Consider the following 13,142-nt stretch of genomic DNA (forward strand, 5'->3'; position numbering starts at 1 on the left):
TATTTGACTCTTATTATAAAATACTTTGTGATAATTGAAAATAAAATACCGTAACTTAAGAAATAGGATGCCATCCAGAAATTTCTCTTCAAACATGTTATCTAGCTGTTCAGATATGATTTATTCCCAGTATGACTGGTAAATGAGAAGGAAAGCCAAGATAAAGCTTGCAATAGGGATCGCCTTGAGGAAACAATTAAGTTGAAGTTGATTCAAAGGTCATTCTAACAGGTACTTTGATTCATAAAATCACATTTTACAGTTGAAAAGACATCTCTCACCCAAAGCAGGATCCTTTGTACAAATAACATCATGTAACTGGGCAATCCTTTCTTGAACATTCAAGAGATGGGAGACTGTCTACTGCACTTGGTAGCCCACTGACTGAGTTTTGATGGTTAAATTTTATTTCAAGCTGAACTCACCTCCTTGTAGCTTATACCTACTGATTCTAGTTCTCCCTAATTTGTCTTTGCCTCTTAAAGTGCTTTAGTACAACTATATATAAAATACAAATTTAATGAATAAGTTAGACCCTCCACAAATTGCTCTGAACATAACCTTCATACTATAGATCTTTTTTTTAATGGTAACTTATGTTAAAGTGAACATTTAGGACTAAATTCATCTCATGCTACGAAGTTGTGTATTACTGGAGGAAAGGGCCTTTCCTTGAGAGGTGCAGGATGGAAGTGCTATGTTTGTATGAGCCTCCATGCTTTAGATCTAGCTGATGGCGTCACTTCCTCCTTCCACTGGCCATTCATCAGCACTGATGAAGCACCCGTGAAGTGAGTCATCTGGAGCAGGGAACCAGGACCATGAGTCTCTATGATAAATGTTTTGTAAATATGGTCAGCTGCCCATTGACCTAAAAATTCTGCCCTTTTCCTCAACAGCAACCTAAATGAGTAAAGTTTGTTAAAACTTGATATTCATAAATTAAAACTGGTACATTATTAGGAGTATTCTAAGGACTCCAGTATCCTAAGAAATTTGTTTGCTCAGTACCAAGACAGGCACATGGTGTAGTTTGAATACCCAGAGTTCAAGGAAGCCTAGTGCAACACCAGTGTTGTACTTTGTTAATTTATGGTTTCCACTTGATGCCGGTTTTTAACTATAAAATAATTTAGCTTCAGCTTGTTTTGATTTAATGTGAGTTTAGCTCATAAGTTTTCCAAAATATCAGATTATAAAGCTTGTGGTTTATATACTTCAAAAATGGAGCATTTATTGCAGAAGCAGATGTGTGTCTAATCCCCACAAAACTTGCTTGTATACTGATAACTGTGTTGTCTGTGAATTTGTGTTCACGGGACGGCACTAGGTTTTAGCATTTTAGACAATGTAGGTATATAGTTGTGTCATAAGACTAGTGGGCCATTTTATAGGATATCATAATATAAAACCATATATATAATCTCACCCTGCACATTGTTCATTTCGTTTCACTCCAATTTTTTGCACTGAATTTTTTGAGAACCACTACCTAAGTGTCCTAGTGGCCAGGTGGAACATGAAAAAAATTGTTAGTACAACAGTGATGACATTTCTTGTCTATCGGATTGGAGCTTTATTCATTATCATGGTATCCAATTTTGGCATTATTAAAAAAAAAAAAACACATGTATTAAGAGCCTTAGAAATGGTCATTCTCTCATACTCAGTGTATGACTGAGCAGTGTATCTTAAAGACTCATAAAGGACAAAAAATTTATGTGTAAGAATATTATTCTTAAAGACAAGGAAATCTTGTTTAAAGTGAAAAAGGCAAGTGGCAAAATGTATTTCTAAAAAAGGTTCAGTGAGTGGAAAGATGCTTGCTGGAGGAAGTAATTGTGGATCTAGAGTCCCGTCTCTTCAATTCTCACCATACCTTCCAGATTTGATCTTCATTCCCATCTCTTAATCCTAAGAAAAGTAGAAACAACAAACATTGCAGCACTATTTACAACCGCTAGGATACGGAAGCAACCTAGATGTCCGTCGACAGATGGATAAAGAAGCTGTGGTACATATATACACTGGAATACTACTCAGCCATAAAAAGGAATGCATTTGAGAGAGTTCTAATGAGGTGGATGAACCTAGAGCCTATTATACAGAGTGAAGTAAGTCAGAGAAAAATTTTGTCTATTAACTCATATATATGGAATCTAGAAAGATGGTACTGATGAACCTATTTGCAGGGCAGCAGTGCAGATGCAGACATAGAGAACAAACATGCACAAGGGTGATGGGGAGGAAGGAGAGGGTGAGATGAATGGAGAGAGGCTCTGTAACAACCTAGAGGGGTGGGAAAGGGTGAAGGAAGGTTCAAGAGGGAGGGGACAATAGGTACACCTATGGCTAATTCATACCAATGTAAGGCAGAAATCAAGCCATTATTGTAAAGCCATTATCCTTCAATTAAAAGTAAAAAAAAAAAAAAAACAAAAAACTGGACTAATAGAGGTGGAATAGTGAGAGGGTGGAGAGAATTCAGGATCTGCCTGAGGAAAGAGCATACAGAGATGCCTAAGAGGACCAATGGAGTCAAATTCTGGCTACAGATAATGGAAATCAAATCTTTAACACCCTAAAGGAAAACAACATAGTAAGAATTCCACCCTGGGGCATAAAAAAGCCCCGGTACTTGGAAGTTAGAACTGAAGCAGATAAGAGGAGATCTCTCAATATGTGGTTGATGGAAGTTTGGGAAACATCAATCAATCAAGGTGACTAAACATGCCGACTGTGCTATATTCTGTGGGGGGTGGGGGGTGGGCATAGTGAGAGAGTGAGATGCGCAGGGATTGAAACAGACCGACTTGCAGTAATGAGTGATGTCTAGAATTCTCCTCCAATATAGAGAGTGCTCTGTACTATCAGAGAGGTTCGCCTTGGCTGCAGACGTATATGAAACTTGCTACCTGAGCCTGATGCCCTTGACAATTAAGATCTGGCAACTAACCTGGCTGTTAATGCCAGGATTCCCAAGATGGGCTTCTCTGGTGGCTTGAAACGGAAAAGAATCTGCCTGCAATGCGAAGACCTGGCTTCAATTCCAGGTTTGGGAAGATCCTTGGAGAAGGGAATGGCAACCCACTCCAGTATTCTTCCCTGGAGAATTCTATGGACAGAGGAGCCTGGTAGGCTACAGTCGCAAAGAATCCGACACAATTAAGTGACTAACACTTTGATCAGGAGGCAGCGTTCTGATAGTCATGTGGTTTCTGCGCTTCGTTGCAGAGAGAGAATCGACTCCCAATTCAGGATTCTGACCCAATTACCAGTTCATTTTCTCAGTGTAAATGAATCACTTATCACACCAGACCTGAACTGTGGTCATCGCGGCCCCCTGAGGGGCCTTCACGCTTCCTTTACATCTATTATATTGAATTTAATGGCTCGAGAGTAGAAAACTCGGCACCGTACAAGACCTTAAACTCGAAGTTGGGTGACCAGGTCTGGCTGAGGCTCTGTGCCCTTTTGACTTAAGTTTCCCCATCAGTACAAGGAACGTGTGGATCTATCCTATAACTTAGACAATTTTACGTTCTAACATTACTAACTGCATGCCGGGAGAGCTAGGTCCCGTGCAGAACGCTGCCAGGCCAAACTCCCAGGTCCTCAGTCCTCTTGCAGTTCTAGGGGACTGGAGGGGCTCGAGGCCACCTCGGCAACGCTTGCGAAGCCTCTGGCATACGTGTTTCCAACAAAAGGGAGGGAAGGGAGAAAATTGAGGACGCGAATTCTACCCAAACAAGAGAATCCCGAGTGAAGCAGGCCACGACGCCTGCACAGCTTCATGGACTGGGAGGAACTGCAAGATGCCACTCAAGAGCTGAAAGCCTCCAAGGGGCGGGGCGGAATTTCTAAGAGCCAATCAGAAAGAAGAAGTCCAGTGACAGGGAGATAGTCGCGTTCTGACTGGGGTGACCGCTGAGAGAAGGCGGGACGGGATTGCAGATCCATCCAAAGCCTGATCTTTGAATTTCTCTATTCGTAGCCTCTTCTGCAGCCCAGGGACTGGGCGGGAATAGCCCCGAACGACCTGGCGGAGCCTCGCCTTCCAAGAGTCTTCGCTTATTGGCGGCGGGGGGGTCTCGAGGAGCCAATCAGAAGTCAGGACTCACGCGCTCGGAGGAGGGGCGGACCCAGACGCGACAAGTTGGGCGCGACTTCCCAGCGGGAGCGCAGGACCGCGGTCGCAGTCCCCGGCTGCTCGAGAGCGGGATCCACGTCAGGACCTCGGGTCGTTGCGGGTGAGCCGGGTGGGGAAAGCAGAGACAAACCCTAGAACCCTCTGGAGGGGGCGGCCCTGTGAGCAAGGAGGTTCACTGAGAGTCGGGGCCAGGAGTCGTGAGCCTCCGGCCCCTCCAGCGCCTCCAGCCCCTAATCCACTTCATACTCTCTGTTCAGGTGATGAGCAAGTCACCTTCCTCGCTGGATCGCACCTACAACCCAGAAGGCTGGGCTGAGATCCCAGAATTGGAGTGTGGCACCTGAGAAGCCATCTGGTCCAACCTGTGCGGCGCCTGGCACTCCCGGCCAGGTGTCTAGTGGGTGTTCCCCATTTCTTGGGCTCCACTGGACCTCACTAGCATAATAACACTCTGAACCCGACTAATGTGCCCTCTTCCTCCCTTATTTTCCTGTCTCTTGGATCAGCAACCCCTTTGCAGCCGCTCTTCTACCACCTGTTCCTTCTCACCCAGAAGGAAAACACTCAGGGCACCCACTGTTGTTGTTTTTTAAAAACTACAGACTCTAGTTCCCTACCGTTCTGTTTCCTGAAACCCTTTGAGGGTAAACTGCCCTCATGAGCCTGTGGAATGAAAGTAACCCTTCTGTCATTAATTCCTCTTGATAGTTAATAATAATCTAGGCTAGAATCTGGGCTGGGGATACGGAGATTTACTGAATATAATCCTTGCTCTCCAACCTTGGTAGGACACAGCAGAAGGAATTACAGGACAAGAAGGGCAGATTTGGAAGACATGCTAAGGTAGAATTTACTAGACTTTGTAAAACTTTGAGAGTGAGGGAGAAGAAAGAATCAAGAATGATTTCTGTTTCTTGTCCGGTATACCTCACACCAAGTGCAGAGTTTAGGGTCCAGTCCCCCAGGTTGTAGGACAAAGGTTTTGAGATTCTGGCATAAGCCCTGGAGTTGGAAAACATTTGCTTCCTGAGCACTTTCTCAGAAGCCAAGTAAAACACTGCTGGCAGGAAATACAGTGCAACTACCTATAGGATTGGAGTCCCCTTCCTCACCCCCTCCACCCATACAAAAGACATTTGGTTAAGACAGCCATCTCTGATCAACACCTTTCTTTCTCCGGATTTACTCACCTGGGCTTCCCAGGGGGTGCACGAGTGCTGACTTGATCTGTGGCATTAGTTCCATATTTGGAGTATTTGTATACAAAGAAAAAAAAAAACAAATTTAAGCTCAAAAAGAAAGAGCTTTAGAAACCATGTTAGCACTAGAAGGACTTTTTAGGGATAATCTAGTCCAACTCCCTGTTAGAGGAGATGTGAATAGTACAAAGTTTCAGAGGTTCCCTATAAAATGTCTTATCTCTCCCAGCATATAAACTATTTTATTCTATTTTTTTTAATGTGATAAAATACACTTAGCCAGCACAACTTTTTATTACACAGGCTGTCTTTAATGGCTAGAGCTGCCAACATTACTGTAGAAAACAGAGTGCTTTAAGTAGAGGGTTAACAAACCCCATTCAAGAATGTTACAGGGACATTTTCTAGACTGGAAAGCAGATTGGCCTTCACTAATTGCTTCTAAGTGTCCTTCCAACTGTAAGGATTTCTAATTCATATTGAATTCAAAATTATCCTGATATCTTTAAAGCTTTAGGTGTTAAAAAATTACTCTGGGATTTTGTCTTGAATGTAAAGCTTTAGTTCATATTACATTCTGAATCTGGGCCTGACACCTGTTTATAAATCTGCAGAAAGAATGTTAAAATCCCATGTAAATCCTTAAACCCATATGCAGTGTGACAGGACGTACTGGTTCCCAGAAGTTTCAGGTGCAGAGATTGTTTTAAACTCCATTCAGGCTTTGTCACAGTGTCTTTAGAAAACAAAATCTGAACGACTTAATTTGCTTCTGAAAGCATATGCCCTAGTCAGAAAGTAGATATGGAGAGTGACTGGCAAGAATGCAATAACACGTGGTGGAAATCTACCAGCAGCACAGGGGCTATGAAAGTTTAAAGGCAGGAGAAATCACTTAGGTTAGGAGAGTCTGGGAAGGAGACTGGCGTTTGGGGGTTATAATCTTACCACAAGTCATCAGACTATAGCCTTGGAGCTGAATCAGAAACGGGGCCATATAGGAGAGTCCTAGTGTACCTCCCTGAATTTATCCCCTTTCCCTCACTGGACTAAGTTGGACTTTGGCTGTCATAGATCTGAAGTGATTAGACATTAACAGGCATATGGTCTGATTTGGGGAGCTCTAACGCACAAAAGGAAGTCCTAAGACCCCACCCATACCGCCTGTCCTAGCCAGTCTCTCACAAAGCTTTTCTTTTTTTTTTAAAGTAAAATTTACATTCAGTGAGATTCACAGATCTTATGCTGACTTAAGTTTTAAGCTAAGTTTTGACAAATGTTTACACCCATGTAACCAAAGCCTAGTCAAGATATAGAACATTTTCCTCCCAAAAAGTTCCCTCATGCCACCGTCTTGCCAGAAGCAACAGCTGTGCTGATTTCTATCAACAAGCACTAACTGTTCATGAGATTCTTTTTATATAACACTACATCCTTTGAACAGAAATCGCATGCAGCCCAAAATGCAATCCATCCCCAAGATGTTGTTAATTATTTACAATTTAGTATGAAGAAAGGATTGGAATAAAGCTATCTTGGGAAAAGGGGGAAGTGAAATTGCAAGGATCTTAAATATTTGGTTCCTAAAGGATATTTAGAAGCCCAACATTGCCTTCCATATATATATGGGCTTTCCTAGTAGCTCATTGGGTAAAGAATCCACCTACAATGCAGAAGACCCAGGTTTGATCCCTGGGTTGGGAAGATTCCCTGGAGAAGGAAATGGCAACTCACTCCAGTATTCTTGCCTGAAAAATTCCATGGACAGAGGAGCCTGGTGGGCTACAGTCCATGGGGTTGAAGAATTGGACATGACATAGCGACAACCACCACCACCATATATATATGGTGAGTATGTGTACACACACACACACACACACACACACTCAGGAAATATGCAAAATATGTGTAGCAGAGAGTGGCATTATCAAGGGGAAGAAAACAGTCTCCCCCATCCTGTTTATCCAATTCATATTTATAGCTCAATTCAAATCCATCTTCTCAAGAGTATCATTAGGCTGTAGTAATTTCTCTCTTCTCTGAATTTCTGTCATAGTTTTGGCAGATATTAATTTCATAGGTCATAAACTCAGATGTGCCTTTACTTTCTGTAAGCAATCTTAATTTTTAAGCCCCTGTTCTGCTTAGCAGTAGAAAAATAAATCCAGTATTTATTTATTTGGCTGCCTTGGGTCTTAGACATAGTTGCAGTGCACGGGCTCTGACGTGTGGGCTCACTAGTTATGGTACATGGGCTTTCTTGCTCCATAACATGTAGGATCTTATTAATAGATCCCCCGCCAGGGATAGAACCCACATCCCTTGCATTGCAAGACAGATTCTTAACCACTAGACCACCAGGGAAATCCCAGAAAATTTATTCTTCACAATTTAAGGCAAACTCGGTCACTTCATCAAGTTTATACTTAATTCAGTGTTTTCTTTGGCATTCTATTAGTTTATCAGTTACTGCCTTGTAACTTGTTTTGGGCACCTTTTAAGTTTTTCATTGTTCAGGATATCTGTGACAGTGAGCTAACTTCAGAGCCCTCTAATTGAATTTCCTATCTCCCACAGGGCTTCTCGGGAATGCTTTGCACATCAGCCCACCCTTTGACTTATGAGCAATAAGCTAGATGATGATACTTGTAACACAGAAAAGTAAGATCACTGTATTTGAATTTACATTTTAAACCCAATGTGATGGTAATAAAGGGTTAAACCCAAAGGACGTACTTAAGAATTAGGAGTCGAGTGCTGAGTTCTCACTGTAACTTTATATATAACTTTGGGCCAGACACTTAACCTCCTAGGACCTACATTCCTCCTTTAAATAAAGTTGATATTGCTGGGAGGGGTGGAGAAACCGGTGATACCAAGGTGCTTTCCCAGTGTGCATTTTGTGCCTGGAATCATACATTTAGCTTGTGAGGTGAGTTTAGACATTATTTATGGTACAAGGACTTTGAGTTGCTACTTTTTTAAATCTATTTGTGTGTTTTTTTTTAGGTTTTTAAATTCAAAAATGGAAAATTTCACATTTATACAAAGAAATATGAAGAATAAATTATTTTAATAAACCACAGTCACTATAAGAGAAAAGGCATCAACAGTGGACTCAAGCAAATCTGATTTGAATTTGAGCTTTACAGTTTACTACCTGTGCAAGCTGGGGCAAGTTACTCAATTTTTCTAAGTTTTGGGTTTCTTTTCTTTTTCTTTTTTTTTTCTTTTCTTTTTTTTTAAATTTTATTTTATTTTTAAACTTTACAATATTGTATTAGTTTTGCCAAATATCGAAATGAATCCACTACAGGTATACCTGTGTTCCCCATCCTGAACCCTCCTCCCTCCACCCTCCCCATACCCTCCCTCTGGGTCGTCCCAGTGCACCAGCCCCAAGCATCCAGTATCGTGCATCGAACCTGGACTGGTGACTCGTTTCATACATGATATTATACATGTTTCAATGCCATTCTCCCAAATCTCCCCACCCTCTCCCTCTCCCACAGAGTCCATAAGACTGATCTATACATCAGTGTCTCTTTTGCTGTCTCGTACACAGGGTTATTGTTACCATCTTTCTAAATTGCATATATATGCGTTAGTATGCTGTATTGGTGTTTTTCTTTCTGGCTTACTTCACTCTGTATAATAGGTTCCAGTTTCATCCATCTCATTAGAACTGATTCAAATGAATTCTTTTTAATGGCTGAGTAATACTCCATTGTGTATATGTACCACAGCTTTCTTATCCATTCATCTGCTGATGGGCATCTAGGTTGCTTCCATGTCCTGGCTATTATAAACAGTGCTGCGATGAACATTGGGGTACACGTGTCTCTTTCCCTTCTGGTTTCCTCAGTGTGTATGCCCAGCAGTGGGATTGCTGGATCATAAGGCAGTTCTCTTTCCAGATTTTTAAGGAATCTCCACACTGTTCTCCATAGTGGCTGTACTAGTTTGCATTCCCACCAACAGTGTAAGAGGGTTCCCTTTTCTCCACACCCTCTCCAGCATTTATTGCTTGTAGACTTATGGATAAGTTTTGGGTTTCTAATCTGTAAATAGGTATGAGAAATTTTACTTTCCAGTTTGTACTGAAAATTAAGTGGGATACTGAATATAGAATGATGCAAGTCTGCATGTTTATTGTAACATGTAGCTTATTAATATAAGTATTCTGTTAATTGATTTCATTGATTTATTATAATGAGATTAGATGTCTGATAAAGTCCTAACCAGGTCAAGTTTCTTGTCCTTGACCTGTTGCCTGCCCTTACCAAATGTCACCCTTGACTACCTAATTTTACATTTAAAGGATATATATTATTTTTACATTATGGTTTTGAGCTTGTGAAAACTTGTTTTAGAATTGAGTTTTCCTTCCAGAATATCCAAAAGTCACAGTGGTTTAAGCTATTTGTAATTTAGGGCTATTTGTAATCAAAATAAATATATTTACCAATCTATGTTACCAATCTATGTATGTTAAAATATGGATCCTCAAACACTAGATAATAAATACTAAAACAACAAATTAAAAAGACCCTCTTTACCTTTAATAGAAAGCCTGGAATCTTAGAGAAATAGACATAAAGTAGATGACATCAGGACCAGCTAGCCTACCATGCCTCTTGGAAATTAAAGAACAAAGTTATTGCATAAATATGAAGGGATGAGGCAGGACTATGCTTTTAATCTACTTTTTAAATCTCATTACTCATTTGATTTTTTTAACTTTATGAGTGAAAATTCACAAGATACGTACCGAATCAGTATTGGAAAACATTATTGGTTTGTCTTAAGAAAACTCTTTTAAGTAAGTATATTCAATATAAGTCCCCTTTCCAGTTTGTTTGTTTGTTTGTTTCCTTAGAAATAATGTCAAGTGGAGATGGTCAGCAATCACAGGCTCTCACCAAGCCCTCTTTCAGTGAGGTACAAGCCTCTGCATTAGTGGAATCAGTGTTTGGGTTAAAAGTTTCCAAGATCCAGCCACTTCCTAGCTATGATGACCAAAACTTCCATGTATGCATTGCAAGAACCAAAGTCACTACAGATGGCCCAAATGAATGTGTCCTCAAAATAAGCAACACTGAATCTAGCAAAACTCCAGACCTGATTGAAGTGCAGACTCATATCATCATGTTTCTGAGAGCGGCTGGATTTCCAACAGCCTCTGTGTGTCGTACTAAAGGAGACAACGTAAGCTCTCTCGTGTCTGTAGGTAAGAGACCACCAACGGCCATCGCCTGTCCATGTACATTACTGCATTTTGACTACAGTAGAAATGTCAGGAACAGGTACGTCACTCCAAGGTGAAGATGGTTATCTTTTTCAGCAGCTGGGAGAAGCTACAGCATCACCAAAGTGGAAACTGGGGCTGTGGTTAGGGCTGGGATTTGCGTAACTCTTCTGCCTGCAAAGGATCTGATGGATGAGTAACTAAGGGGATGTGTGAACACTAGGGGAAATTTTATTTTTAATTAGAAAAATAATTACATAGTTTTATTTATCAGATCAGCTGTGTATTTTGGTGCTGTGATATAGTAGAAAGCACACAGAATCAGGAATTTTAGATCCCAGCTCTGTAATTATGGTTTCATTTCAGTTCAGTTGCTCAGTTGTGTCCGACTCTTTGCGACCCCATGAATTGTAGCACGCCAGGGCTCCCTGTCCATCACCAACTCCCGGAGTTCACTCAAACTCACGTCCATCTAGTCGGTGATGCCATCCAGCCTTCTCATCCTCTGTCGTCCCCTTCTCCTCCTGCTCCCAATCCCTCCCAGCATCAGAGTCTTTTCCAATGAGTCAACTCTTCGCATGAGGTGGCCAAAGTACTGGAGTTTCAGCTTTAGCATCATTCCTTCCAAAGAAATCCCAGGGCTGATCTTCTTCAGAATGGACTAGTTGGATCTCCTTGCAATCCAAGGGACTCTCAAGAGTCTTCTCCAACACCACAGTTCAAAAGCATCAATTCTTCGGCGCTCAGCCTTCTTCACAGTCCAACTCTCACATCCATACATGACCACTGGAAAAACCATAGCCTTGACTAGACGGATCTTTGTTGGCAAAGTAATGTCTCTGCTTTTGAATATGCCATCTAGGTTGGTCATAACTTTCCTTTCAAGGAGTAAGCACCTTTTAATTTCATGGCTGCAGTCACCATCTGCAGTGATTTTGGAGCCCCCAAAACTAAAGTCTGACACTGTTTCCACTGTTTCCCTATCTATTTCCCATGAAGTGATGGGACCAGATGCCATGATCTTAGTTTTCTATGGTTTACATGACTTAAATTCTTAAGGCTATGAGCTCTCATCTGTGAATTTTGGTCCCTTTCAATTCTAAGTGCTAAGATGTATCTCATAGAATTTTCCAAGCAACAGTTTGTCCCTAAATAAGTCTGTGATTCTGGAAGTCATTTCTTTATCACAACTTCCCCCACTGTAAATGTATTAAAAATGTATTTTAAGCATTCATTTGCCAGAGTAGATAATTTACATTTAGAGTTAAGGCCAGCAGACTTGGGGCTACAGTCATGTTAGAATGTAAATGGCTGGCCCCAGTGTTCTGAAGTCTATCTGTTCTCCTTGCTGGCTTGATCCATCCAGTCCTGCCTCATAGAATTCTGCTGACTTGTCCTGTGTTAGCACCTTTTTTTAAAAAAGCTTGTTCTGTATTACTCCTTGCTATAATAATTGCAAAGGCAGAATAGCCTCTAATCTTTTTTTCCCCCCAAGAATAGTTGACAGAATATATCTTTCCATCCATCTAGATAGCGGCTCTGAAGTCAAAAGCTACTTGGTGAGGCTGCTGACTTACCTCCCAGGAAGACCCATAGCTGAGATTCCCATTGGCCCTCAGCTCTTATATGAAATTGGAAGGCTAGCTGCTAAGTTGGATAAAACACTGGAGGTAAGATTTGGGATTTTATTTTGTTTATCAGAATTGTTCTTTGTTGGTTTTGATTTATTTTAAATACACCCAGGCTCAGACTCTTTTTATTTGGTGCCTCTTAACATGTATTGGGGTTGGCCAGAAAGTTTTGGTTAGTGAATATGTTGTTCAATACAGTTCTTGGTGAATATGAAAAATGTGACCTTTCTGTATAGGTCTAAATGAATGAATGAAATTCATGAATGAATTTTTTGGCCAACCCAATCTGATATTAGGAAGAAAATAAGATATTAGATGCATGAATATTGACAGGTTTATTTTTGCCCAGGTCTGTACTTTATTAGCTTCGTGGCAAGATTACCTACATCTTTAGAAATTCATGATATCCTCTATGCTGCTCACTGAAAACAGTCTGCATTCACAAATTAAAATCCAAAGTTTTCACAAGACATAATCAGCCAGAGCTCTGTATGAAACAATAGCTATGTTACAAATGGATTGAAATGACTTGTATTAAAAATGTTTTTGTTGTATAGAAAAGATACATTGTTGGACAAATATTTTTCCAAAGGTACCCACAAAACATCTTCATTTAATGAACAAATGTTCATTGAGAACCCATTCTATGCCAGGAACGGGGGAGACAATAGGGATTCCCCTGTCCTAGAGGAGTGTGTTCCAAGGGACACACAGACACTTGAAAAAGTAACCGCAGTTTGTATGAGTAAAATATTTGCAATTACCCACTGAATCCTGGCCAGTCTACCTCTCAGATGTCTACAATCCATCTCCTTTCCATTCCTGCCTTGACTATCCCTCCCTGCATTCAGATCTTTTTCACCTTCAGTTTATTTTTTATACCAATCAGAGTTACTTTTTAAAATTACAGATCC

At 40.9% G+C, this 13,142-nt stretch overlaps 1 protein-coding gene across 6 annotated transcripts in view; it reads left to right on the forward strand.

The window, feature by feature from the left end:
* Positions 1-4,000: 4,000 nt before the first annotated feature.
* Positions 4,001-13,142, forward strand: part of HYKK (hydroxylysine kinase) — a 29,215-nt gene continuing 20,073 nt past the window's right edge. Inside the window, exons 1-6 of one of the 6 annotated variants that reach the window (XM_070775313.1) lie at positions 4,001-4,250; positions 4,408-7,197; positions 7,927-8,010; positions 8,359-8,523; positions 10,229-10,579; positions 12,128-12,267. In XM_070775313.1, coding sequence (XP_070631414.1) covers positions 10,234-10,579; positions 12,128-12,267 — 486 coding nt within the window. In that variant the 5' untranslated portion in view covers positions 4,001-4,250; positions 4,408-7,197; positions 7,927-8,010; positions 8,359-8,523; positions 10,229-10,233. The remainder of the gene's footprint in view (positions 4,251-4,407; positions 7,198-7,926; positions 8,011-8,358; positions 8,524-10,228; positions 10,580-12,127; positions 12,268-13,142) is intronic. The other 5 variants (XM_070775314.1, XM_019983914.2, XM_070775315.1 and 2 more) reach the window with 5 other exon arrangements.

The sequence above is a fragment of the Bos indicus genome, chromosome 21 (genome assembly GCF_029378745.1).
Source record: "Bos indicus isolate NIAB-ARS_2022 breed Sahiwal x Tharparkar chromosome 21, NIAB-ARS_B.indTharparkar_mat_pri_1.0, whole genome shotgun sequence".
In the NCBI taxonomy this organism is placed as follows: Eukaryota; Metazoa; Chordata; class Mammalia; order Artiodactyla; family Bovidae; genus Bos; species Bos indicus.